At 40.8% G+C, this 23,613-nt stretch overlaps 3 protein-coding genes across 3 annotated transcripts in view; 2 read left to right on the top strand and 1 right to left on the bottom strand.

Annotated features, from left to right (window-relative positions):
- LOC123661188 (thyroid adenoma-associated protein homolog) overlaps nucleotides 1-14,977 on the top strand; it is a 37,185-nt gene extending 22,208 nt beyond the window's left edge. The window contains exons 18-29 of the mRNA XM_045596174.1: nucleotides 2,169-2,347; nucleotides 2,952-3,093; nucleotides 3,517-3,966; nucleotides 4,337-4,489; nucleotides 5,488-5,613; nucleotides 5,751-5,854; nucleotides 8,850-8,934; nucleotides 9,295-9,467; nucleotides 10,535-11,298; nucleotides 11,967-12,112; nucleotides 14,152-14,244; nucleotides 14,629-14,977. Coding sequence (XP_045452130.1) covers nucleotides 2,169-2,347; nucleotides 2,952-3,093; nucleotides 3,517-3,966; nucleotides 4,337-4,489; nucleotides 5,488-5,613; nucleotides 5,751-5,854; nucleotides 8,850-8,934; nucleotides 9,295-9,467; nucleotides 10,535-11,298; nucleotides 11,967-12,112; nucleotides 14,152-14,244; nucleotides 14,629-14,898 — 2,685 coding nt within the window. The 3' untranslated portion in view covers nucleotides 14,899-14,977. The remainder of the gene's footprint in view (nucleotides 1-2,168; nucleotides 2,348-2,951; nucleotides 3,094-3,516; nucleotides 3,967-4,336; nucleotides 4,490-5,487; nucleotides 5,614-5,750; nucleotides 5,855-8,849; nucleotides 8,935-9,294; nucleotides 9,468-10,534; nucleotides 11,299-11,966; nucleotides 12,113-14,151; nucleotides 14,245-14,628) is intronic.
- LOC123661030 (poly(A) RNA polymerase, mitochondrial-like) lies at nucleotides 14,970-20,679 on the bottom strand. The gene is made up of 7 exons (XM_045596044.1): nucleotides 20,526-20,679; nucleotides 20,278-20,453; nucleotides 19,879-20,199; nucleotides 19,520-19,648; nucleotides 18,214-18,422; nucleotides 16,727-16,950; nucleotides 14,970-16,324 (listed from the first exon to the last, which is right to left on the bottom strand). Exons 1-7 carry the CDS (start codon nucleotides 20,614-20,616, stop codon nucleotides 15,672-15,674), a joined length of 1,803 nt encoding a protein of 600 aa, XP_045452000.1. The 5' UTR covers nucleotides 20,617-20,679; the 3' UTR covers nucleotides 14,970-15,671.
- Nucleotides 20,680-21,082: 403 nt separating this feature from the next.
- On the top strand, nucleotides 21,083-22,122 carry LOC123660805 (ribosome-recycling factor, mitochondrial). The gene has a single exon (XM_045595839.1). It carries the CDS (start codon nucleotides 21,194-21,196, stop codon nucleotides 21,944-21,946), a length of 753 nt encoding a protein of 250 aa, XP_045451795.1. The 5' UTR covers nucleotides 21,083-21,193; the 3' UTR covers nucleotides 21,947-22,122.
- Nucleotides 22,123-23,613: the final 1,491 nt, after the last annotated feature.

Raw genomic sequence — 23,613 nt, 5'->3', positions numbered from 1 at the left:
GTGCTACAGTTCACTGGTGCCCATTTTTAAAAATAAAGGTGACATACAGGACTGCAGCAGCTATCGAGGAATAAAGCTCATGTCACATAGTATGAAGATATGGGAGAAAGTGATAGCGCGACGAATGAGAGAAGAATGTGAGGTCACACAGAACCAATTTGGATTTATGCCGGGCCGGGGAACTACGGACGCCATATTTGCACTCCGCCAACTCTGCGAAAAATGTCGACTCGCACAAAAAGACCTACATATGGTGTTCGTAGATCTGGAAAAGGCATACGATAGAGTCCCCCGTAAGGTTCTGTGGTGGGCTATGAAAGGGAAAGGAGTGCCAGAGAAGTATGTACGACTTGTTCAGGCGATGTATGATAGAGCTAGCACCCACGTCCGGTCCGAAGCCGGGGTAACTGACAAGTTCAGTGTGGCTGTAGGTTTGCACCAGGGGTCGGCTTTAAGCCCGTATGTATTCCTCCTGGTAATGGATGTTCTAACATCAGACATACAGGAGGAAGCACCCTGGTGTATGCTGTTTGCTGACGACGTTGTTCTTGTCGGAGATAATGTCCTTGAGGTACAGAGCAGACTGGGAAAATGGCAGGAAAGACTGGAGGGCGCGGGATTGAGGATAAGTAGGTCTAAAACCGAGCACTTGTTCTGCGATTTCAGCGGTTCGTCCGGTTTTTCCCATATTGCCTTGGATGGTGTATCCCTACCAGTCTGCTCCGACTTCCGCTACCTTGGGTCATTAATACAAAATGACGGCAACATAGACCGTGACGTGAAAAATAGAATAAATGCGGGATGGATGAAATGGCGACAGGTCTCTGGAACAGCTTGTGATCCACGAATGCCCCTTAAACTTAAGGGGAAAATCTATAAAACGATCATAAGACCTGTCGTAATGTATGGATCGGAATGTTGGGCAACAAAAGTGACGGATGAAAGAAGAGTGCACGCAGCCGAGATGAGAATGCTAAGATGGATGTGTGGAGTAACGAGGAAAGATCGGATTAGAAATGAGTATATAAGGGGAAGTTTGAAAGTAGCACCCGTGACAGAGAAAATGAGGAGCAATAGGTTAGCGTGGTATGGGCATGTAATGAGAAGGGATGACCGCTATGTCGGTAAAAGAATGTTAGGGATGAATGTCGAAGGACGAAGAGCGATCGGCAGACCGAAAAAGCGATGGATGGATTGTGTGAGTGAGGATATGAGAAAGAAAGGAGTAAGCACTGAAGTGACGAATAATAGAGAGGAATGGAAGAGGAAAACATGTTGTGCCGACCCTACATAAGTGGGATAAGGGCAGGAAGATGATGATGACAGTTCCTTATGTGAATGTGTCTTGGAGGAAGGTTCTCTCGATCATTTTTTTAACTGTCCGTGTTGCGGACTAACGCAACACCACGGGCGCGGAGCGAAGACATCGGCGGCTCGACCTACGACACGTCAGCGACCCTTTGTTTCTACGCCTAAGACTGTCTATTTAATACTGCTGCATTCACATTTTTGTTACCGAAACGGCTAATAAACCAGAGATATATATATACAGTCCACTTAGTATTAATTTAACGTTCGCCAGAACAATAACAGTCCGAAATTAACTGTATCACTATATCATATGCTCCCCAAAAACGTTCCGCGGCCGGTTAATGTTTGTTTTCTTCTAACTTTAGTGCCATCTTCTTTTTGTGTTATCCTAACTAAGTTTATTAGAATCAATGGTATAAAATTATAATTTACTAAAAAAAAAATAATTAAATAATCGTTTCAAATATTTTTAATTAACCGCAGCTTAAGCGGCTTAACCCACTATTGTTCTTTCAAAAACGGACCCTGTCTCTGGACTTCAATACACTTTCAGCACTTGTCATTGGCAAAATCATCGACGAAAAGCTGATGGAGTCATAGTCTTTAAAGAAGAACAAGAAGAATGTCTGGTTTACAAGTCTGTTCAGAGATGGCGCTAGTAGTAGCATCTACATCTATATTTTTAAATAAACTTGAACATCCAATAGATCTTTAGACAGTACAATAGATTTTTACCAATACTGCCTGTATTTAGCAAGTACGTTTATAATAATAATAATAATTTTATTGAATTAAGACTTACAGTCCACTTGTTAGTAACATTAGCTTATAGACTTACATATTTTAGTAATTTCCAGGTGTCCTTAATCCTCGGCAACTTAGTGACTCGAGCGTTGATCCAAGATGGATTCGATCCCGCTACCCGCTCCGTCCTAGTACGTCGTGTGGGAGACCTTTTCACCACTCTGCTGACGGAGACCAAACACCGAGGGGCCTTCGAGCAAGTGTACGTGGGCTTCACCAAGATGCTCACCAGGTACTGAAATAAACGATACTCTCTTTATATTGGTTTCGAGCCACTGTCTATGTGTCCGTTAAGTGTATACGGGTATAGGAGCTTAGATAGTAGCTTGGGTGACTATTTAAATATGAATTTTGCATTTTGGCACACAACTATACGTTGTTTGTCACTGAACTACCCCTGCACGGCTGAACCGATTGGGTTAAAATTTCCTGCGTATATATCTATGGGTTCATGAATAGTTTGAAAACATAATTAACCCCGGTAGGTGGCGCTGCTATCGGTATGTCAGTAATCAAATTTGATAGCTGGATTCTGGGCAGGAAAATGTCTGCGTTAGTATAGATATAAAATTTTAAATAATAAACCAAGCTATACTTAAATTTACCGAAAAAATAATAAACACAACAATAAATCGCGCTTGTTCCGCTGTTGAACTGAACAAATCGGTATTCTTTCTCCGGATTTTAATTTCTCTAGTACTTCATTAGTAAAATCATCGGCGAAAAGCTGATGAAACCATACTTTGTTAAAACCAAAGAAGGAAGTAACTATGTATATTAATAAAATAAGTACAAATGCATAAAAATATACATATGTTTTCAATGTCATTTTACAGTTTATGGCGAAGTCGTAATCCAGAATTCAATGAATTGCCCAAACTTTGGCTAGAAGAATTAATTTCGGCCATGGAGAACGGCGACCCCCGTGGGAAGCTGTGTGCCACACGCCGCAGTGCGGGACTGCCCTTCATGATTCAGGTTCGATTCTCGGATATTGTACTCTATGCAAATAAATAAAATTGAAGTGTCTGTTTGTAATATTAAAATAACCGCTTTTTACTAAATTCATATGGACACGGTACATATACCAAAATAACATTTTTTTACAATTTTGTCTGTCTGTCTGTCTGTCTGTCTGCTTGTTCCGGCTAATCTCTGAAACGGCTAGACCGATTTTGTCGGGACTTTCAGCGGCAGATAGCTAATGTAATAAGGAGTAACTGACGCTACTTTTATTTAAGAATTTATTTATTTTATAACTGCGAACTGCAAAATAACTTTTTTTTTAGTTTCTAGTGTGTAATTATTTTTCTCCGTCGAATCTAAAAGTTGTAGTTTCATTTAAATTATAAGATCAAGGTTTTTAAAACAAAACAAATCCAATAAAACAACGCTTTCCAGGCACTGGTGATAACTGAGCTGCAGGTGAAGAGCAACCCGCATGGTTTCGACGAGTGCGTGACGCGCTTACTGCGGCTAGCGGCTGGTAGCGCTGTTGCCAGTAGCGTCAAAAGTCTCAGTAGTGTCAACACCAGTACCGTTGGTGCCGGTAGCGCTAGTGACGGTGCCAGTAGTGCTACTAGCTCCGGTGCCAGTAGTGCAAGTAGTTCCAGTGCTAGTATCGCCCGCGGTGTCGGTAGTGCCAGTGATGTCAGTGCCAGTGCCGGTGGTGCCAGTAGTGCCAGCAGTGCCAGCAGTGCCAGTAGTACCAGCAGGCCCGGCGGTAGCGTGCACGCGCTGAACGCCCTGCGCGCGCTGGTGCGCGAGCGCGCGCTGCACGAGCGCGTGGCGAAGTACGCCACCTCCGCGCTGCTGCTGGCGCTGACGGCCTTCGAGCGGGACTCTTGGCTCGTGAGTGCACACCACACATTCAATCCCATCTCGACCCAAAAACAAAGCAATTTTTCACAATTCGACACCAACAATTTATACTACGCCAACTCGAATTTTCGATAAGTTGGTTTTCTTAATGCAACTTGAATAAATGTGTTTTTTTTTTTTTGTAATAATAAAAATTGTGAAATATCAATGAATAAATTAACTATTAAACATACCAAATTTCAAATAAGTTTCTTAATTAATATAAAAGATATCACGTTTTTCCCTTTTATAAGCCTCTATTGTAAAGTTCAATTTTATGAGTTAGCTTAGTATAAATTGCTGGTGTCGAATTTACAATTTTGCCCTAGAATAAACAAAATAAAATGCTTACAAATTTCAGGAGCGTAATTCAGCTACGTTGCTATTCAGTGCGCTGATGGTGCGCATATTTGGCGTCCAGCGCACTAAAGACTCGGAAAACTTGTGCGTGAGGAACCGAATGACGGGACGAATATTCTTCCTGAGATATCCGATGTTATACGACTTTATGCTTGTGAGTGATTCTTATTTGTGTAAATCAAGATAAGCGTTTTAAAATAATGTAACTGATATATACTTATATTTTATATTAGTCTTGCTATAAAATCGCTGTGTGGTTACGGCACTAAGAATATAGCCACCCCCTCTCTTCCCGTGGGTGTCGTAAGAGGCGACTAAGGGATAACAAGGTTCCACTACCACCTGGGAACTTATAAAGCCGATCGATGGCGGGATAACCATCCAACTGCTGGCTTTGAAATACACAGGCCGAAGATGGGCCCAATTTAATTTTTAGTCGGTTCTAATGATTTTAGTCGTTTCTGGTTTTTTTTTTTTTTCGGTCAAATATTGACTGTGTATTGTTAGTCTATGAAAGGTTGGTATGATTTTATTTTTAGCTTCGAATATGCAATAGCAGGTTTTAGTTACATTTATGGTGAGTAAATTAGATTGAAACCAATTAAACGGCAGATCATCCTGGGCTGGTTTATTAACGAATTGATCGCTGAGGCACTCCGCAAGATATTTTTGGGGGTTACTCTAAAATCTCCAATATTTAAAATTTTTCTAATAAGTAAGCCATGGTTGATCTTGTCTTTTTTAGATATTTTTTTTGATCCATAATCGTTTTAATATTAGTAACAAGATCGATCTAGCAGCTATTGTACTGGATGATCCAGTACCCTAAAACCATATTGCCGTTCACTTCGTGAATTCATAGGAGTTAAGTATTGGTCTAACGAGAATAAATAGTTCTTTGCAAAATTTTCGAGATCATTGGTAATTACAAAATTGGGCGGTAATTACTGGGATCAGTTCACCGGCCAGACATAGATAGGACTCACTTTCACAAACGCTGTAGTCACTATAATTATTTATTATAATAATATACATATATAATGCTAATACTTTCAAGAAACAGCGTAACCAGGTAAAATGTTATTTACTAATGTGGAAACTAAAAATCTATCTGCTCAAATTCTAAAAATTTGCGGTATTTTTATGTTACAGGATAAACTTAAGGAGGTCAGTGAAAATAACGATGAAAGGCTGCTACGTCCCTCCTTGTACCCAATCCTCCTGCTGCTGGCCAGGCTCTACCCCTCCTCGCTGGAGGGAACGGTGTCCAATTTGAAGGTGATAGCACAAAATATACTTGATTTACAGAAGAATGGACTTCGAATGAAGTATTTATACCAAAGTCGCAATACACGTTTAATTTCCGGTCTTGGCCAGAGGAGTTGACCGGGGTAAACCTAAGTTTTTCTTTACAGCTGACCGCTTTTGTGCCTCTGGTGCGTGCATGTGCGCGTAGTGCGGTGCTCACGACGCGCCGCCTCGCAGCCAGAGCCATTAGTGCGCTCGTGGAGCCCGAGCGGTGAGTACTGACGGACATGTGCGCGTAGTGCGGTGCTCGCCGCCAGAGCCATTAGTGCGCTCGTGGAGCCCGAGCGGTGAGTACTGACGGACATGTGCGCGTAGTGCGGTGCTCGCCGCCAGAGCCATTAGTGCGCTCGTGGAGCCCGAGCGGTGAGTACTGACGGACATGTGCGCGTAGTGCGGTGCTCGCCGCCAGAGCCATTAGTGCGCTCGTGGAGCCCGAGCGGTGAGTACTGACGGACATGTGCGCGTAGTGCGGTGCTCGCCGCCAGAGCCATTAGTGCGCTCGTGGAGCCCGAGCGGTGAGTACTGACGGACATGTGCGCGTAGTGCGGTGCTCGCCGCCAGAGCCATTAGTGCGCTCGTGGAGCCCGAGCGGTGAGTACTGACGGACATGTGCGCGTAGTGCGGTGCTCGCCGCCAGAGCCATTAGTGCGCTCGTGGAGCCCGAGCGGTGAGTACTGACGGACATGTGCGCGTAGTGCGGTGCTCGCCGCCAGAGCCATTAGTGCGCTCGTGGAGCCCGAGCGGTGAGTACTGACGGACATGTGCGCGTAGTGCGGTGCTCGCCGCCAGAGCCATTAGTGCGCTCGTGGAGCCCGAGCGGTGAGTACTGACGGACATGTGCGCGTAGTGCGGTGCTCGCCGCCAGAGCCATTAGTGCGCTCGTGGAGCCCGAGCGGTGAGTACTGACGGACATGTGCGCGTAGTGCGGTGCTCGCCGCCAGAGCCATTAGTGCGCTCGTGGAGCCCGAGCGGTGAGTACTGACGGACATGTGCGCGTAGTGCGGTGCTCGCCGCCAGAGCCATTAGTGCGCTCGTGGAGCCCGAGCGGTGAGTACTGACGGACATGTGCGCGTAGTGCGGTGCTCGCCGCCAGAGCCATTAGTGCGCTCGTGGAGCCCGAGCGGTGAGTACTGACGGACATGTGCGCGTAGTGCGGTGCTCGCCGCCAGAGCCATTAGTGCGCTCGTGGAGCCCGAGCGGTGAGTACTGACGGACATGTGCGCGTAGTGCGGTGCTCGCCGCCAGAGCCATTAGTGCGCTCGTGGAGCCCGAGCGGTGAGTACTGACGGACATGTGCGCGTAGTGCGGTGCTCGCCGCCAGAGCCATTAGTGCGCTCGTGGAGCCCGAGCGGTGAGTACTGACGGACATGTGCGCGTAGTGCGGTGCTCGCCGCCAGAGCCATTAGTGCGCTCGTGGAGCCCGAGCGGTGAGTACTGACGGACATGTGCGCGTAGTGCGGTGCTCGCCGCCAGAGCCATTAGTGCGCTCGTGGAGCCCGAGCGGTGAGTACTGACGGACATGTGCGCGTAGTGCGGTGCTCGCCGCCAGAGCCATTAGTGCGCTCGTGGAGCCCGAGCGGTGAGTACTGACGGACATGTGCGCGTAGTGCGGTGCTCGCCGCCAGAGCCATTAGTGCGCTCGTGGAGCCCGAGCGGTGAGTACTGACGGACATGTGCGCGTAGTGCGGTGCTCGCCGCCAGAGCCATTAGTGCGCTCGTGGAGCCCGAGCGGTGAGTACTGACGGACATGTGCGCGTAGTGCGGTGCTCGCCGCCAGAGCCATTAGTGCGCTCGTGGAGCCCGAGCGGTGAGTACTGACGGACATGTGCGCGTAGTGCGGTGCTCGCCGCCAGAGCCATTAGTGCGCTCGTGGAGCCCGAGCGGTGAGTACTGACGGACATGTGCGCGTAGTGCGGTGCTCGCCGCCAGAGCCATTAGTGCGCTCGTGGAGCCCGAGCGGTGAGTACTGACGGACATGTGCGCGTAGTGCGGTGCTCGCCGCCAGAGCCATTAGTGCGCTCGTGGAGCCCGAGCGGTGAGTACTGACGGACATGTGCGCGTAGTGCGGTGCTCGCCGCCAGAGCCATTAGTGCGCTCGTGGAGCCCGAGCGGTGAGTACTGACGGACATGTGCGCGTAGTGCGGTGCTCGCCGCCAGAGCCATTAGTGCGCTCGTGGAGCCCGAGCGGTGAGTACTGACGGACATGTGCGCGTAGTGCGGTGCTCGCCGCCAGAGCCATTAGTGCGCTCGTGGAGCCCGAGCGGTGAGTACTGACGGACATGTGCGCGTAGTGCGGTGCTCGCCGCCAGAGCCATTAGTGCGCTCGTGGAGCCCGAGCGGTGAGTACTGACGGACATGTGCGCGTAGTGCGGTGCTCGCCGCCAGAGCCATTAGTGCGCTCGTGGAGCCCGAGCGGTGAGTACTGACGGACATGTGCGCGTAGTGCGGTGCTCGCCGCCAGAGCCATTAGTGCGCTCGTGGAGCCCGAGCGGTGAGTACTGACGGACATGTGCGCGTAGTGCGGTGCTCGCCGCCAGAGCCATTAGTGCGCTCGTGGAGCCCGAGCGGTGAGTACTGACGGACATGTGCGCGTAGTGCGGTGCTCGCCGCCAGAGCCATTAGTGCGCTCGTGGAGCCCGAGCGGTGAGTACTGACGGACATGTGCGCGTAGTGCGGTGCTCGCCGCCAGAGCCATTAGTGCGCTCGTGGAGCCCGAGCGGTGAGTACTGACGGACATGTGCGCGTAGTGCGGTGCTCGCCGCCAGAGCCATTAGTGCGCTCGTGGAGCCCGAGCGGTGAGTACTGACGGACATGTGCGCGTAGTGCGGTGCTCATGACACAATAACATCGCTTGCTAATTAACGGATATCTTATGGACGTTAGCAAGAGCATTGCATTCGCGTTGTGTACCTTACTCCCGCCATCAACACAGCATATATTCAGAATTTCTGACTTTGTTCACCACAACCACACAACTCTACTTAAAGGCAGTGTTATTTGGTTATGATGTTCTGTAAGGTTAAGGTTCATTCGCAATAAGGTTACTTCAAATCCTGAGCAAGATATTTCATACTTTGCCATTTCGAAATTAAGATAATGGTCTCTTGGACGTACAAATCAAATTGAAGACACCGCTTAGATTCAATAAATTGTACAAATCTTATTAATACTTATATAATTCACTAAAGAAATAAAAAAAATTTCAGGTATATCGCACATATTGAAGAAGTGTTCGAACTGATAAACAACAGAACCATTAAAAAGAACTACTGCCACGGGCTTTTATTACAGGTAAAACTACACAAAATTAAAGCACTCCTTTTTTATGAATCAACCGTTAGGAATTATCTTCAATTTCCTTCACATTTTTATTTTGTTTAATTTTTACATCTATGTCGGTAACGCGGTGCACGGCTTACCTGATCGCGAGTTGTTACCGTAACCTATAGACGCCCGCAACAACAGAAGCGTCACAAGCGTGACCCAACTCATGACTCTTGACCATTCTCATGAGCTCTAGCTACCTTACTTACCACAAGAACACAGTAAATAATATTTCAATAGACCGATAGATTAGTTTCTAAAGTCTTCTGTTTTCTTTTTTGCAAATGTAAACAGATAATTACTATTTTATTCTTTCTTCTTTCGCAGTTAATAAAATTATTGGAGTCAAAGCCAGAAAAGCTTTCTATCGACAAGAATCAGAGTCGCTTTCTGCAGCTCATTAAGCAGTCAGAATGGATTCTCCATCAGAGTTTAGGAGATGTGCCGTGTTACGTGATAGCCGACGAATATATCAAGATGATAAACGTGCTTATATGGAGGTAAGATTTTTTTTACGACAATAACTAGCAGATGAATTGGTCATCCGATGTTAAGGAATTGAAACCAGATGGTGCTGATTATATTGCTTTAAATTCTTATAATGTCATTTAAATGTGCTTAAAACCAAAGTTGTCCAAATACGAAGATACGATATTACGGAGAGACGAAATTTGGGTTGCAAATACATTTTATATGATCCTGAAATTAACCAATAGCCATATAAGTTGATAGATACTACACTCTAGTAGCTAGAAGAAAATATAATACAAAACTTTTTTTTTTTTTATGTCACTAGGTCGGCAAACAAGCGTACGGATGGTAAGCGATTACCGTAGCTTATAGACACCTGCAACACCAGAAGCATCGCAAGCGCGTTGCCGACGCAATCCCCAATTCCCCCAGGAGCTCTGGTCACCTTACTCACCAACAGGAACACAATACTGCTTGAAAACAGTATTATTTTGCTGTGATCTTCTGTAAGGTCGAGGTACTACCCCGGTCGGGCTGCTCCATATTTTGAGCAGGAAATTCCTGCTGTGCCCTACCTCAGTTAAAAAACTTACAAAATCTTTCGTGATTTAATGACTCATAGTAAATTTGGTAAACCTATAGACGATCGGGCGCTGATTTATGGGTTTTTAGGGGGAGAGGGAGGGCTGGGTTAACCTCTGCTACCACTCCCACCGTCTGAAACTCCATGATTATGGAGATATCGTGGTTAAAGTTTTGAGGTGAGAATTATGTTATTTAGAGCTATCGCAATACCTTAGACCTTCGCGTCTGACCTTAGCTCTGGCGCTGCGGGAAGTGCACTCATGCTCCGTTTCGCAACTTTCACACGTTATTTTCGAACAGTACGTAAAAACGATCTCGACTGCAAAATCAACAAACGATATCTCCATAACTATGGGGTTTCACACAGTTGGAGTGGTACCAGAGGGTAACTCACTCCTCCCCCTTCTCCTCCACCTAACCCCTAAAACTAAAATATATCGACCCCCTTAAATCGACGACGATTTAATGATCATTCATTTTTTTTCACTGATTTTTCTTGTTTCTATTACAGGTTTGATGCATTAATAGAAAAAGGTTTTATTATCAATATCCAAAAAACTTTAAACCAACTTATCTTCAATGACAGTAAATTTAAAATAAATCCAGGAAGAGAATTGTGTCTAGCAAACGCCGCGTACCTTCACATTATTATTTCACACAAATATAACCATAGCACGAATGTACCTGAATTTGTTTACAAGTGTCTTGCGCACAAAAACTACGAAGTCACATGCGCTATTTTAAACTATTTGTTAATACTAATTAAAGATTTAGAACTAGAAAATAACTTCCAAAATCATATAAGTGAAATATCTGATGGGTTGCGTTTGTTTGAAAACGACCCCAAATATATCGAAAACTTGTGCAAAACTTTGAGATCAAGTAAATATTTGGAGTGCACCCAAAAGTGTCTGAAACTTTTAACTCTCAAAGATGACACAGCAAGGATTATAATAAAAGCAAAAATGGGTGAAAATGGCGATATTTCAGACGATCTAGTCGTGGATAAATTACTTTACTACATAGATAATGAGCACGAAAATTTGATGCACTTTTACTTGGGTAGTTTGTGTAAATTCCTGCGCACTAGAATGGCGGTAGGTGTGGCAAATGAGCAGAAGTTTCTAGAAGCCCTGAAAGTTATTTTCTCGTGCAGTTTGCCAAACAATAGTGACGAGACGAGAATGACTGTTGTTGACTTTCTAGAGGAAAGTCTGTCGATGGTTCCAGCTTTGCTGGATATGAAATTTCAAAAACTTAGTGAAGAGGATCGATGTAAGTTGCAGTAAATTATACAAATATACTGTTTGATTATTATATATTATTTGGCGATGGGTTGTGGCAGTGGTTACAGTTACTGGATGCACTGTATGTATTGGCCATATATAGATGGTTGTCATTGTATGTGATTCCTGACTTTTATATTGGATAACATCCTGATTAACTGATTGATGGAGCTTGCAACATCTCACTGCTGAGCATAGACCACTATCTCCATAAAGAGTAAAGATCGTTTCATGTCGGTTATGGTGATTGTTATTTATTTTTTATTACCAACGTGGCAAACAAGAATCGATGCGTCCGACAGGAAGCGGATACTGTAGATCTTAATAACCAATAACATCAGAAGTATTGCCATCTTACTCACTATAAAACAGGATATTCTCTCAGTGTTATGTTTTGTCGTGAGTAAGGTAGCCAGTGGAAATATCCTGCTCAAAGTACTGGATTAGCCCGACTAGGAAAGTACCTCGACCTTACACAGCTAAGTAATACTATTCGTTGCTAAGTAATATTGTTAGTTGTTCTGTGATGAGTAAAGTAACCAAAGCTCCTGGAGCGTGTCGCGGGTAGGGTGGCCAACACTTGCGATGCTTCTAGTGCTGCAAAGTCTATAGGCTGCTTGTTCGCCGCCCTCGTGGAATAACAACCCCCCCCCCCAGTCGCGGCGCGTGCCCTGCCCCGCTGTGCTGCGGCCGCCGCGCTGCACGACGACTCCAACGTCGCCCGCGCCGCCCTGAGCCGCCCGCCCGCCCTGACAAGCCCGCCCGCCCTGCACACGCGCGCCTCGCGGGCTCTGCTCCACACGGTACGTGATCGTTACCAATGAACATATGATCGGTTTATTGGGTGGTTAAAATTTAAGGAAGTCCTTCCTGCCCCGTACTTTGATGCTATATAACTTTAAATTTATGTTACTATAACAATAAACAATACATGTTTATTTACATAGAACCGAGAAATTTAAATCGAAAAGGACCTCGATTTCTTTTAACGAAAGGGCGAGACTCCGAAATGGTTTATCATAACGCGGACATTCATAAACAACTTCACCAGTTATCATAAATTTTATGAATACCAAATATTTTAAATTTTAACTCAGTAATAACAATAAATTTAATGGTTGCTACCAATAATACGTATACGATAAAGTTTAGTTCAGCGACGACACGTCGACGCACCGGTCACAACACTTGTTGGCTTTTGCGCTGTCGGGTGCGGGTTCGATCCCGCACATGACAAACATTTGTAATGTCCATACAGATGGTATGGATGGTTGTCGTCGTCTGGGTGCTTGTGCAGTCCCTATGGGCCTCCCCACCGTGCCTCAGAGAGCACGTTAAGCCGTCAGTTCTGGTTGTTATCATATACATCTGATAGCGATCGTTACTCATAGTAGAGAATATATCCGCCAACATTGCAACAGAGTGGTGGATTAAGCTCTGCTCTGGTAAAGCTTTAGATTAGGTAAAACCGAATTTCGGGATTGTGGGGGCAGGTGGGGAACGCTACCCCTGGTACCACTGTCTCACTTTAAAACCCCATGGTTATAGAGATATCCATGGTTAAAGTTTTGAGATTAGAAAAGAATTTCGCAACTTTCACACGTTATTTTCACATTTCACAAGCGTTTTTTTTTTATTTCACACGTTATTTTCACATTTCATACGTTATTTTCACAAGTTATTTTCAAACAGGAGTACGTAAAACAATCTCGACTGCAAAATCAATAAACAATACAACTAACGTTACTCATGGTCCGTTCCGTAGCTTTCACGTGCTATTTTCACATTTCTTCATGATTTTAACATTTCACACGTTAATTTAACGTTTTCATACGGTTTTTTAACAAACGATACAACTGAAGTTTAACGACTGAGAGATAGATGTTTTAATAAAAAATGGCGCGCCACTTATCGTTTCGCTTCAAAGCAATGTAAGCATAAAATCATTTTTTTTTTTTTGTTTAAATAACTGTAAAATGTTTGTGTGTGTGTGTGTTATGTGTGTGAATGTGTGTTATGTGTTTTTTTTTATTTTATTTATGTCATGTTTATCACTTCAATATATATATTTTTTTACTTATTTATAGTCGTATAAAATAAACTGAAATATTGAATATTTTTCGTATATTACCTTTGCCTTTTACAGTTATTTAGAACAAAACAATGAATTTATGCTTACATTGCTTTGGAGCGAAACGATAAGTGGCGCGCCATTTTTTTTTAAAGCATCTATATCTCAGTTGTTAAACATCAGTTGTATCGTTTATTAAAAAACCGTGTGAAAACAATAACTTAACGTCAGAAATGTTAATATCAAATGCGAAACGTGAATATAACATGTGAAAGCTACGGAACTAAGCATGGTTAACGCAAGTTGTATCGTTTGTTGATCTCGCAGTCGAGATCGTTTTTACGTACTCCTGTTCGAAAATAACTTATTAAAGTTGCGAAACGGCGCAAGGGTGGCATGCTCCGCAGCGCCGAAGCTAAGGTGAACGCGGAGCTCAAAGGTATTATAATAGCTTTAAATTCTTCCTCTAATCTCAGAACTTTAACCATGGATATCTTTATAACCATGGGATTTCGAAGTGTGGCAGTGTTACATAGTATAGCTCCCCTACACCCTCTGCCCTCCACCCCCAAAAATCCCATAATTCGGTTTTACTTAACCTAAAGCATAGCCTTTAATTATTAAGATAAATTAGCCTTAATATTATTAAGATTTATTACCATGGTAATATCCTTTGATATCAGTGCCAATCTATGATTGGCAGTGCAAATTGTCGATTGATTTAGTCTTTCATTATGTATAATTAATTAAATTTTAACTGTCACATTATAGATACCCCCAGATGACTTACAGATAGCGACACTGGCGCTATTAGCGTTACTGGACTTTAAGGTCGAAGTGACCTCTGATGACCTTGACCCTGAGGTAAGTTACTTTACACACTACATACACTGACCAAAAGGCACAAAGGTATCTGTTTCACTGTTCTGACTGGAAAGAGACATGATTGCAACGAGTTCCGCCTTCAATATCTTTGTATTTTTTATAATTAGTGAAACTATCCTCGTAAAGAAAATAACTCACACTAACACAACACAATTATTACGAACTACCCACACAAAATAATTCATAAATTTGAAATGGAACTTACCGCAAATCTTTCTCATTAAATCAATTTGCATAATAAAATATCAAAAACCTCATTACTCAACATATTTGTATTATGTATCATTAATATTATATTTAAAAAAATTATTTACTTTTAATGTGCAATTCTTTTTTACTTTTTCTTTTTTTTTTTGGTTTCAGTGTCGAGTTTTCGATCAAAACGAAAAATACAATATTTATTTGGAAGAAACTATTTGGACCAGAGACTGCGCACGGAGAATAAAAGAAGTATGCGAAGAAAAGGACATTTGTGAATATATATACAATACAATAAATGAAAAGAAATATGGACAAATATTTGAAATGTTATGCGGAGACAATTTTCTAATGTTTGAAAAGTTTATTAACGGTCCGGAAAACAATATCAACCCAAGAGTTAAAATTTTCATTGATACACTGAGAAGTACTTAATCCGGTTATGAAGGACCAATTTTCAGTTATGCAAATTTAAATGGAAAATAAATGGTTTTTTTAAAAAGTAATTTAAATATAAGAAAGTTTTAATTACAAATAAACTATTTTCAAATTAACAATGTTTATCTCTTCGCTTCCACCATACACAGTATAATTGTCCACATTCAAATCATATTTTCTAACCTTGGATCACTCCTAACATACGCTTCTGATATCTTTCACGCATTAAATACATAAAATAACATCATTACAATGGATCACTAAAACTATTGCAATAAAACTTGATTTATGTAACAAACAATATTGTATCAAATATAGAAATTTTGATAGTTTTACAAAATATCTTGCAGAAATACATCTACTATTGCATCGTATATTTATAGCTTATTGAGTCAGGTAAGTTTCAGGTAGACAAAGTCTAAACCAGAACTAAAAATTATTACAGATCTTGAAAACGTCTTTTGAATAATGTTTTAATATGTTATCTGTGCGGATGTGTTTTATTACCTTCACGTCAACGTTTCTTGTTAAACAAAATAATTAATTTGCTTTTATGCACATACAGTTATTAACATTAAGTCGTTTTACTCAGAACTGCTCCAATGATTTCACTCAACGCTTCATATGAATCATGAAAATCCCCAATTTTACAAAAGTTTATAAGACAATTATCACTCAAACTAAACTAAATTTCAATAATTACATACTTTTTAGTCGACAGAACTAAACATATACGCTGATATTTCCTTTACAACTCCAGATACCAAACATCAAACAATTTTATCCCTTCGTATTCTGTAAACCTCGTTCTTCGTCTGAGTGTTCTTGAATGTTATTTGGTCACTTTTTTTCTCCTTAATCATTTCACTTTTCATTTCTTTAATGCTATCTTCCACTTCCTTATCATTCTTAACGTATTTCTGTAGCTTGGCCCGTATCCCTTCCACAGCTGGTTCGTCATCATCATTGAAGATATCCTTCATGGAGACCAGGCGGTGCGAGTTACCCACCCGCAACAGTTTCTTTAGCCCTCGAGAAGATTTACTTTCAATGAGGCCCAGTATGCCCCAGTCGTCCGCCCTTTTCCCCTCAAGGCAAGACTCTAGATGCCAGGCCGCGTTTCTAACCTCAAGCTTAAGTCTCTCACACTCCTCATAACTAACGTTTCTGCTCACATTCAGAGACTGTTCCAGAGGATTTACTATGTATAAAGGTAGGGAATTTGGTTTTCGTATCGCCTTGCCCACGTTTATCGATATAGCTTTATCCTCGAAGTCAAATTGTGAGTAGAACTCGAAGAATTTGAAAAGTAAAGTCTCTAAATCATCGTCGTTCTGTCCGTACGATTCTGGAGGTAGCTTGTTCAAGTCTCGGAGGAATGTGCAATTTATGTTTTCTTCTGCTATTCGAACGTCTTCTTTGCCTGAAATTATATGTACGATTACATAATGTTATTATATGTTTTTAAACAACTTCAACAATGTCCTCCATTTCTTTTTTCTAGGTTCTTATTTTTTTTTTTCATTTGTGGTATCTCACAAAAAAAAAATTTTTTTTTGGATTACCAATTGAATGATAATTTTTTTGAAAATGACCGATTTCGAATATTCTTTTCATTCTTGTCAAATGAAACTATTTAAATTTGATCGAGATCCGACGAATCGTTCTTGCGTTACACCTAATAATACGCGTTTATCATTCGTGGATGTAAATTAAATTCAGTTTTTTTTTTGAGCACAAAATTTTGTTTGAGCACAAAAACACCCACTGCTCTACATTCGAAACACACAGAACGCTAACCGAACCTAAAGCGAGGGCGACTCACGGGCGTATCTGACGAGCAGGTCGAGGGGCGGGAGCAGCGCGGGCCGCTGCTGCAGGAAGAACAGCACGAGCAGCGTGAGCGGGAAGTTGGTGAGCCAGCGGCCGGGCTGCGCGTGCGTGAGGCCGGCGCGCGCCGCCCAGCGCCGCACCAGCACGGCCAGCGCGCGCGCGCGCGGCGCCAGCGCGCCCAGCTGCCACAGCAGCTCCGACATGTGGGCGCCCGACCTGCGGGCGGCGGGGCTAGAGGCTGCTGGCGGCCCGGGTAATTATGTACGAAACCGGTAACTAGTTTATGGGGTTGGGGGGGAGAGGGGTGAAGGGGATGGAGGGACGGTGGGTTTTTTACCCCCCGGACAACGGCTAAGCTCTAGATTAGGAAAAACCGAATTATGTGGTTTTTGGGTGTGGAGGGCGGAGAACAAGGCTGTATGGTCTTAGACCTTTGCTTTTACAGTTATTTAAACAAAAACAATGAATTTATGCTTACATTGTTTTGGAGCGAAACGATAAGTGGCCTGTCATTTTTTATTAAAACATCTATTTCTCAGCTGTTAAACATTAGTTGTATCGTTTGTTAAAAAAACGTGTGAAAACGTTAAATTAACTATGGAATGTTAAAATCAAGTACGAAATGTGAAAATATCATGTGAAGACTATGGAACGGAGCATGAGTAACGTAAGTTGTATCGTTTGTTGATCTTGGAGTCGAGATCGTTTTTATTTTGAAAATAACTTATGAAACGTGAAAATAACGTGTGAAATATGAAAATAGCGTGTGAAATGTGAAAAAAACGCGCGTGAAATGTGAAAATAATGTGTGAAAGCTGCGGAATTCTTCTTCTAACCTCAAAACTTTAACCATGGATATCTCCATAACCATGGGGTTTCGAAGTGTGACAGAGGTACCAGGGGTGGTGTTCCCCACCCCCCACCTCTAACGGTCCCGAAATTCGGTTTTTCCTAATCTAAAGCTTTACCCGGACAACTATTATCGTGTAAGCCCCGTGGTTACGGAGATATCGTGGTTTAAGTTTTGAGGTTAAATTTTTAAATCGGCCGGGCGAAGGCTGCCCTGCACTACACGCCTCCGGCTTAAAAAAAACACTCTAGAGGTAGGACAGACCAAGACCACGTGGACAGTGGGGTGCTCCGATTCGGTTTTGGGTATTTTTTGAATTTCTATACCTATATTCTAGCACGCAATGTTACTAATTTTATTAGAATGTCTGACGCGTTATTTTGTTTAAAAGTGTCTTATTTGTCAGTCGTTAAAGGTCAGTTCGTATCGTATGTTGATCTTGCAGTAGCGGTCGTTGTTACGTAAATTTGTTCGAAAATAACGCGTGATAGTCGCAGAACGGAGCATGAGTGCACTTCGTACGGCACCGGAATAAAGGTAAAGTCAGAAATAACAAAAATTTAACGTCCCATAAATTAATTACCGGTTATGTACACAACAGCCAGCCGGTACACAGTGTTCACACTCACAGGTTGTTGTAGCAGAGGTCGCAGTGCAGGTCGGTGTAGAGGTGCGCGTACTTGACGATGGGCACGCGCGCGTGCAGCACGCGCACGACGCGCGCGGCGCCCGGCACGCGCAGCTCCAGCAGCGCGCCCGCCAGCTCCACGTGCCGCGCCGCGCCGCGCCCGCCCTCGCAGCGCTTCTCCTGGAACACCAGCCGCCTCCCGCCCTCGCTCTAGGGAGACGACCCGACTAACTTTTGTAACTACAACTCTATCGAGGGAAAGTCGAAGTGGGTTATTAAGCTCTACTTATATTACCAATACATGAAATGTTACAATATATTTTAAAATATTCAACATCACAAAATTCCCGCCTCCCGCCCTCGCTCTAGGGAGACGACCCGACTAACTTTTGTAACTACAACTCTATCGAGGGAAAGTCGAAATGATTTATCAAATTCTACTTATAATACCAATAATACATGAAATGTTACAATATATTTTAAAATATTCAACATCACAAAATTCTACTTGATGAATTATCAATTAAACTGAATATAATTTTCACAGTGACATTGTCATCGGGGAGTTTTGTTTAAGGAAAATTTTATTTAGGTCGCAACAAATGATTGACATAAAGTTAAGCACAACAGAAAATATCTTGCTCATACTTGAGAGGAGCCCCACTGGGGAGACAAGCAACCTAAAGAAGGTCACAGTTAAATAGCACTGCACTCAAGTAATTTTGTGTTCTGTGGTAATTAAGATAGCAAGCATTGGCGATGGTGTTTCTGGCATCCATAAGCTATGGTATCAACTTAGAATCAAGAGGATTATACAATTGTTTGCCACCTTTGTAAAAAAAAAACTTACTCTGATGGAGCCAGTGGTATAACCAATGCCAACCCAATTCAGCAGTGAACAGATTATTTCATAGGTTTGACATTCAAATGTGTACTCAAAACTGTACGTAGAATGAGTCATAAAAAATGAAGATTGTGGCTATGCTTTAGATTAAGAACCATCGAATTATAGGGTTTTGGGGGGGTGGAAAGCAGAGGGTGGAGGGCGACCTACACTAGGTAACACTGCGATCATTCGGAAACTAATGGTTATGGAGATATCCATGGTTAATGTTTTGAGATTAGAAGAATTTAAAGCTATTATAATACCTTTGTCTAAAGTCTAACCTTAATCTAAAGCTGTGAAAATTGCTGTCATTCCTAAATCTAGGAAGAATCATCGTTTACCCAAAAGCTACTGATCTATCACAGAATTATAACATAGCATTTATAAAGAAAGAAACATTTTATTTTCATTAACGACTCACCATTTCTTCAGTTAATGTATTAGTTAGAATAAGGTCCAAATCACAACCCATTCTTCCAAACCCATTAACTGATGAACCAAAGGGCTGAACTCTGACGTTTGAGTACAAACTGCTAAATATTACTTCCAGCTGAAACCAAATTATGTTCACAATTACTTGAACAAATTATACAAATATTTAGATAAAAGTCTTAGATAAATTACTGTTTAAAATAGACTTATTATTAATAACATTAGAATCCTATATAATAAAAAAATAAATAGAAAAATATACTTCATCTGTGAGAAGCTACAGTAAAAATGGTGAATTTATGTAAAAGCATAAAAAATACTTTAATAAGATTTGGTTAAGCAACTTGCCTGTCTGGCCACCATATATCTGAGCCTTATGCCTAAATCATTTAATGTAGTTCTGTCATACATCAACTGAATCTGATCAGACACGGTGTCACAGTTCATAAGTTCTTGATACAACACATCCTCATTTATAATCTCTAAACCATTCTTCACGGCGAGATTTTTTTCATGAGCTACAAGTTTTTCCTTCTTACCCGCGGCCGCTCGGAACCATACAAACGGTGACTGAACGGATATCATGTCGTGATCTTTGTTGTGAGCACTACATGATTTTAATACTTCCTTAAGGTTGTCTTCGGACTCAAACTCTATAAGCATGAAATGCTGAAATTTAAAATACGAAAATATTATTATTATTATTTTAATTTATTACGTATAATAAAATGCATTTCAAGTAACTACCTCTCCGCCTGAATTTTTATAATGATGAATGTCGTTAATGGAAGCATATTTTGAGCAGTAACTGTAAAGTTCGTTAAATGAAGAATCAGAATTAACTTGTACAACGAGACTTCGCTGCGCTTCCAGTCTTCTTTGAGTTACTATCTCATCAAATGTTACAAATTTTCTGGGGACGTCTGAAAGTTATACATAACCTATAAATATTATTTCAATTATGATTGTATAACTTTCTTTAAAAAATAATGTACCAGAATTTTTCCTGAGGAATACATATTTACAAAAAGTATTATTAAATGGTTTTCTAAAAAGGTATTTCCTTGTCTGAAATAACACAGACATTTTAATAAGATAATTTTGCTACAACTTTGAAAAACTAAACATATTATACAGATACAATGTCATTTTGACAATTCTATCCATCCTGACATAATTATGTTGTGTCCAGAAATAAAATCACGACATTAGTATTAATTATATAATGATAAGCCCATACATTTCAGTTTTATATTTTGACAGTTAATAGTAAATGTAAGCAAGTAATTTTGAGGTTTTAAAAATCTAAATAATAATATAAAATATGTTATTAGGTAAGCGTAACTTTTTTTAAAAGCTTTGTAAAATTTTACACTTTTGTATAAGAAATTTTAAGAAATATGATAACGCAAACACTACATGTTTATTTTTACATGTCTCCATTGTTTTTCTTTCCTTATCAATATTATATTTATCTTTTGAAAAAATAATTATACAAAAGTAGTAAACATTTTGATAACAAGAAAGTGTTAAATCTAAACGCATCCGTATTTAAGATCACTGTGCAGTGTTTATTTTTAACCGCAACGTAAAATATATGTTTTGAATAAAATTGTTGAATAAATGTAACGTTTAAACTTCTTCAACTTTTGCAGAAGTCAAAATGGGCACAAGATTATTGAGTAGATTCATAGGCCCTGTACTTATGAACACAAGAATATTACCTAACCTCACACACGAAAGTAAAAAGATTGTTTACGCCGGAGCAAACTGTACGACAATTAGAAACTATGCCAAGAGTAAAGACAGAGGTAAAGACAGGAAAGATAAAGGAGGTAAGGTTGAGATCAACCCCGCCATGATGTCAGAGTTAGTTCCTGTCGATAAGCTTAAAGGTAGGTGCCAAAATGCTATCGAGAAAATGAAGGACGACTTTGCTAAAAACCTCTCTTTGAGATCGACGACAGGAGCCATAGATACACTGCGAATTAGATACGACGGTAAAGACTACGAACTACAAGAGCTAGCTCAAATAGTCAGAAAAAACCCTAAAACTATTGTTATAAACTTTTCATCGTTTCCTCAAGTAATACCAGATGTCTTGAAGGCGATACACAGCTCAGGACTGAATTTGAATCCTCAGCAAGATGGTACAACATTGTACGTTCCTGTTCCCAAAGTAACCAAGGAACATAGAGAAGCATTAGCTAAGAGTGCCAAAGCTCTTTACATTAACTGCCGGGATGCAATTAAAGATATTCAAAATGACTACATAAAGAAAAATAAAAAGCAGACCTCTGTATCTGAGGATCTAGTTTTTACTGTCAATAAGCAAATAATAGCATTATGTGAAGAGTATCTCAACGAGGCAAAAAAGATTTATGAAACAAAACATAATGAATTGCTTAACAAATAACCATTTGTAGCATTTACTATTTAAGGTTTTTTCTTATGTAGATAGTTAACAACTTTGCATTATATCTTTTCAAGCTTAAAAAACATAAAATTTAGGAATCATACAAATTATTCTCTTGTTATATTTTGAATTAGAAAATGCTAAAATATTAAGTTATAATAAAAAAGATAAATGAATAATGTAGTTTTTTTTTTTTGTTCTGGTCCAATATTATGTGCTTTGGAATATTACAATTTTTTTTTCTCATTTTCTCACTTCCAATTTAATTTTCCTGTAAATGGATAAGTACAGTGTATTTTCTTTATATTATGTTGTACTGTTTTTGTGTATCATCTGTTGGTGATCCTTTATGTAAATAAATATTTTAATAACATTAATTGCACACTTACAATTTCAAGAAATAAAAATAAATCTGTTCAAGATCGACAATAAATAGCAATTTTAAAAATTTACGATTTTGTAATACTTAGCTACTTTTGTACAATTTTTTTTTTTTGTATAATGTTGTCTTAATTAAATATTAAATACTTGACCGCAACTGGAAGCTTTATTATTAGATAGCATATCCGTTTCCATCGAATTTCTACCAGTTTCCGGTCATTTTTGACTCGTCTCCGTGGGCGCCACCTGGCGGATGCATGGCAATTTTTGCTTATTTCGATTTTGCCACGTTGTGTTTTAACATTGGCGTTTCGTATTCCATCAAAGCAACAACTTCGCAGTAACTCGTGATTATTGCGAAGTTGGAGATTATTATTGTTAATATTAAAATATAAAAGAATTTAATGTCAAGGAACACGTCATTGTGCAGTTTTGTTACTGCTTTGTTCAGGTAGACGCATACATGATCTAACTTTACTTTGGATTGACGAAAACCATTACGTAAAAAAGTCTGAACAAACTATCGTGTTTTGGCCTCAATTTGGTTCCAAAGCAGATACTAGCAATTATAGACAATCTAGTTGAAAAATTATTCCATATTTAGAGAATAATGATCTCAATCCAATTTTTTGGATAGAAAAAAATAATTAACTTGTTGAGCGACAGGCGCGATATTGCAGGAGTATATAATTTATTTTTTACAGTTAAAGGTTTAACAAAATCTGCTTCACGCACAGTAATGGAAAGCTGGATTAAAACCTTACTTAAAAGGGAGCTGACATTGCTACACTTTTTTTTTTTTTTTTTTTTATCTTTATTTTTTTTTTTAAGGAGTTTGATCACGAAGTGATCATGTCACCCCTATGTGAGCTACTATACAATTAATTTCTAAAGTAATCTACAAATATCGACGTCTTAAACCTATTAATACTAATCTGTATAGCATCCTTGCCTCTCCAGACGTTGGAAAGGCAAGAATACTATTCCATATGCCAGTATCAAAAGTATTTACATTAATTCTTACAAGAAATTCTGCCCTTTCTGCTTCGTTCCGGACGCATTCAGCCATTATGTGCAGCACATCTTCTATTTTATCGCACTCTAAACAAGTTGGTGATGTAGATTTGCCCATTAATGCAGCAAAGCTGTTTAACGGAATATGTCCGGATCGCAGCCTGAAGGCAGTTACAGTTTCGGATCTGCTCATATTGGCACCAAGAAACCAAGGATGGTTGCATAAAGTTGGCTGTATGGTTCTATACCATATACCTTTACTTTTTGATCTT

The sequence above is a fragment of the Melitaea cinxia genome, chromosome 16, assembly GCF_905220565.1.
Source record: "Melitaea cinxia chromosome 16, ilMelCinx1.1, whole genome shotgun sequence".
NCBI classification, from domain to species: Eukaryota; Metazoa; Arthropoda; class Insecta; order Lepidoptera; family Nymphalidae; genus Melitaea; species Melitaea cinxia.
This window is presented reverse-complemented; position numbering and strand designations above follow the sequence as displayed.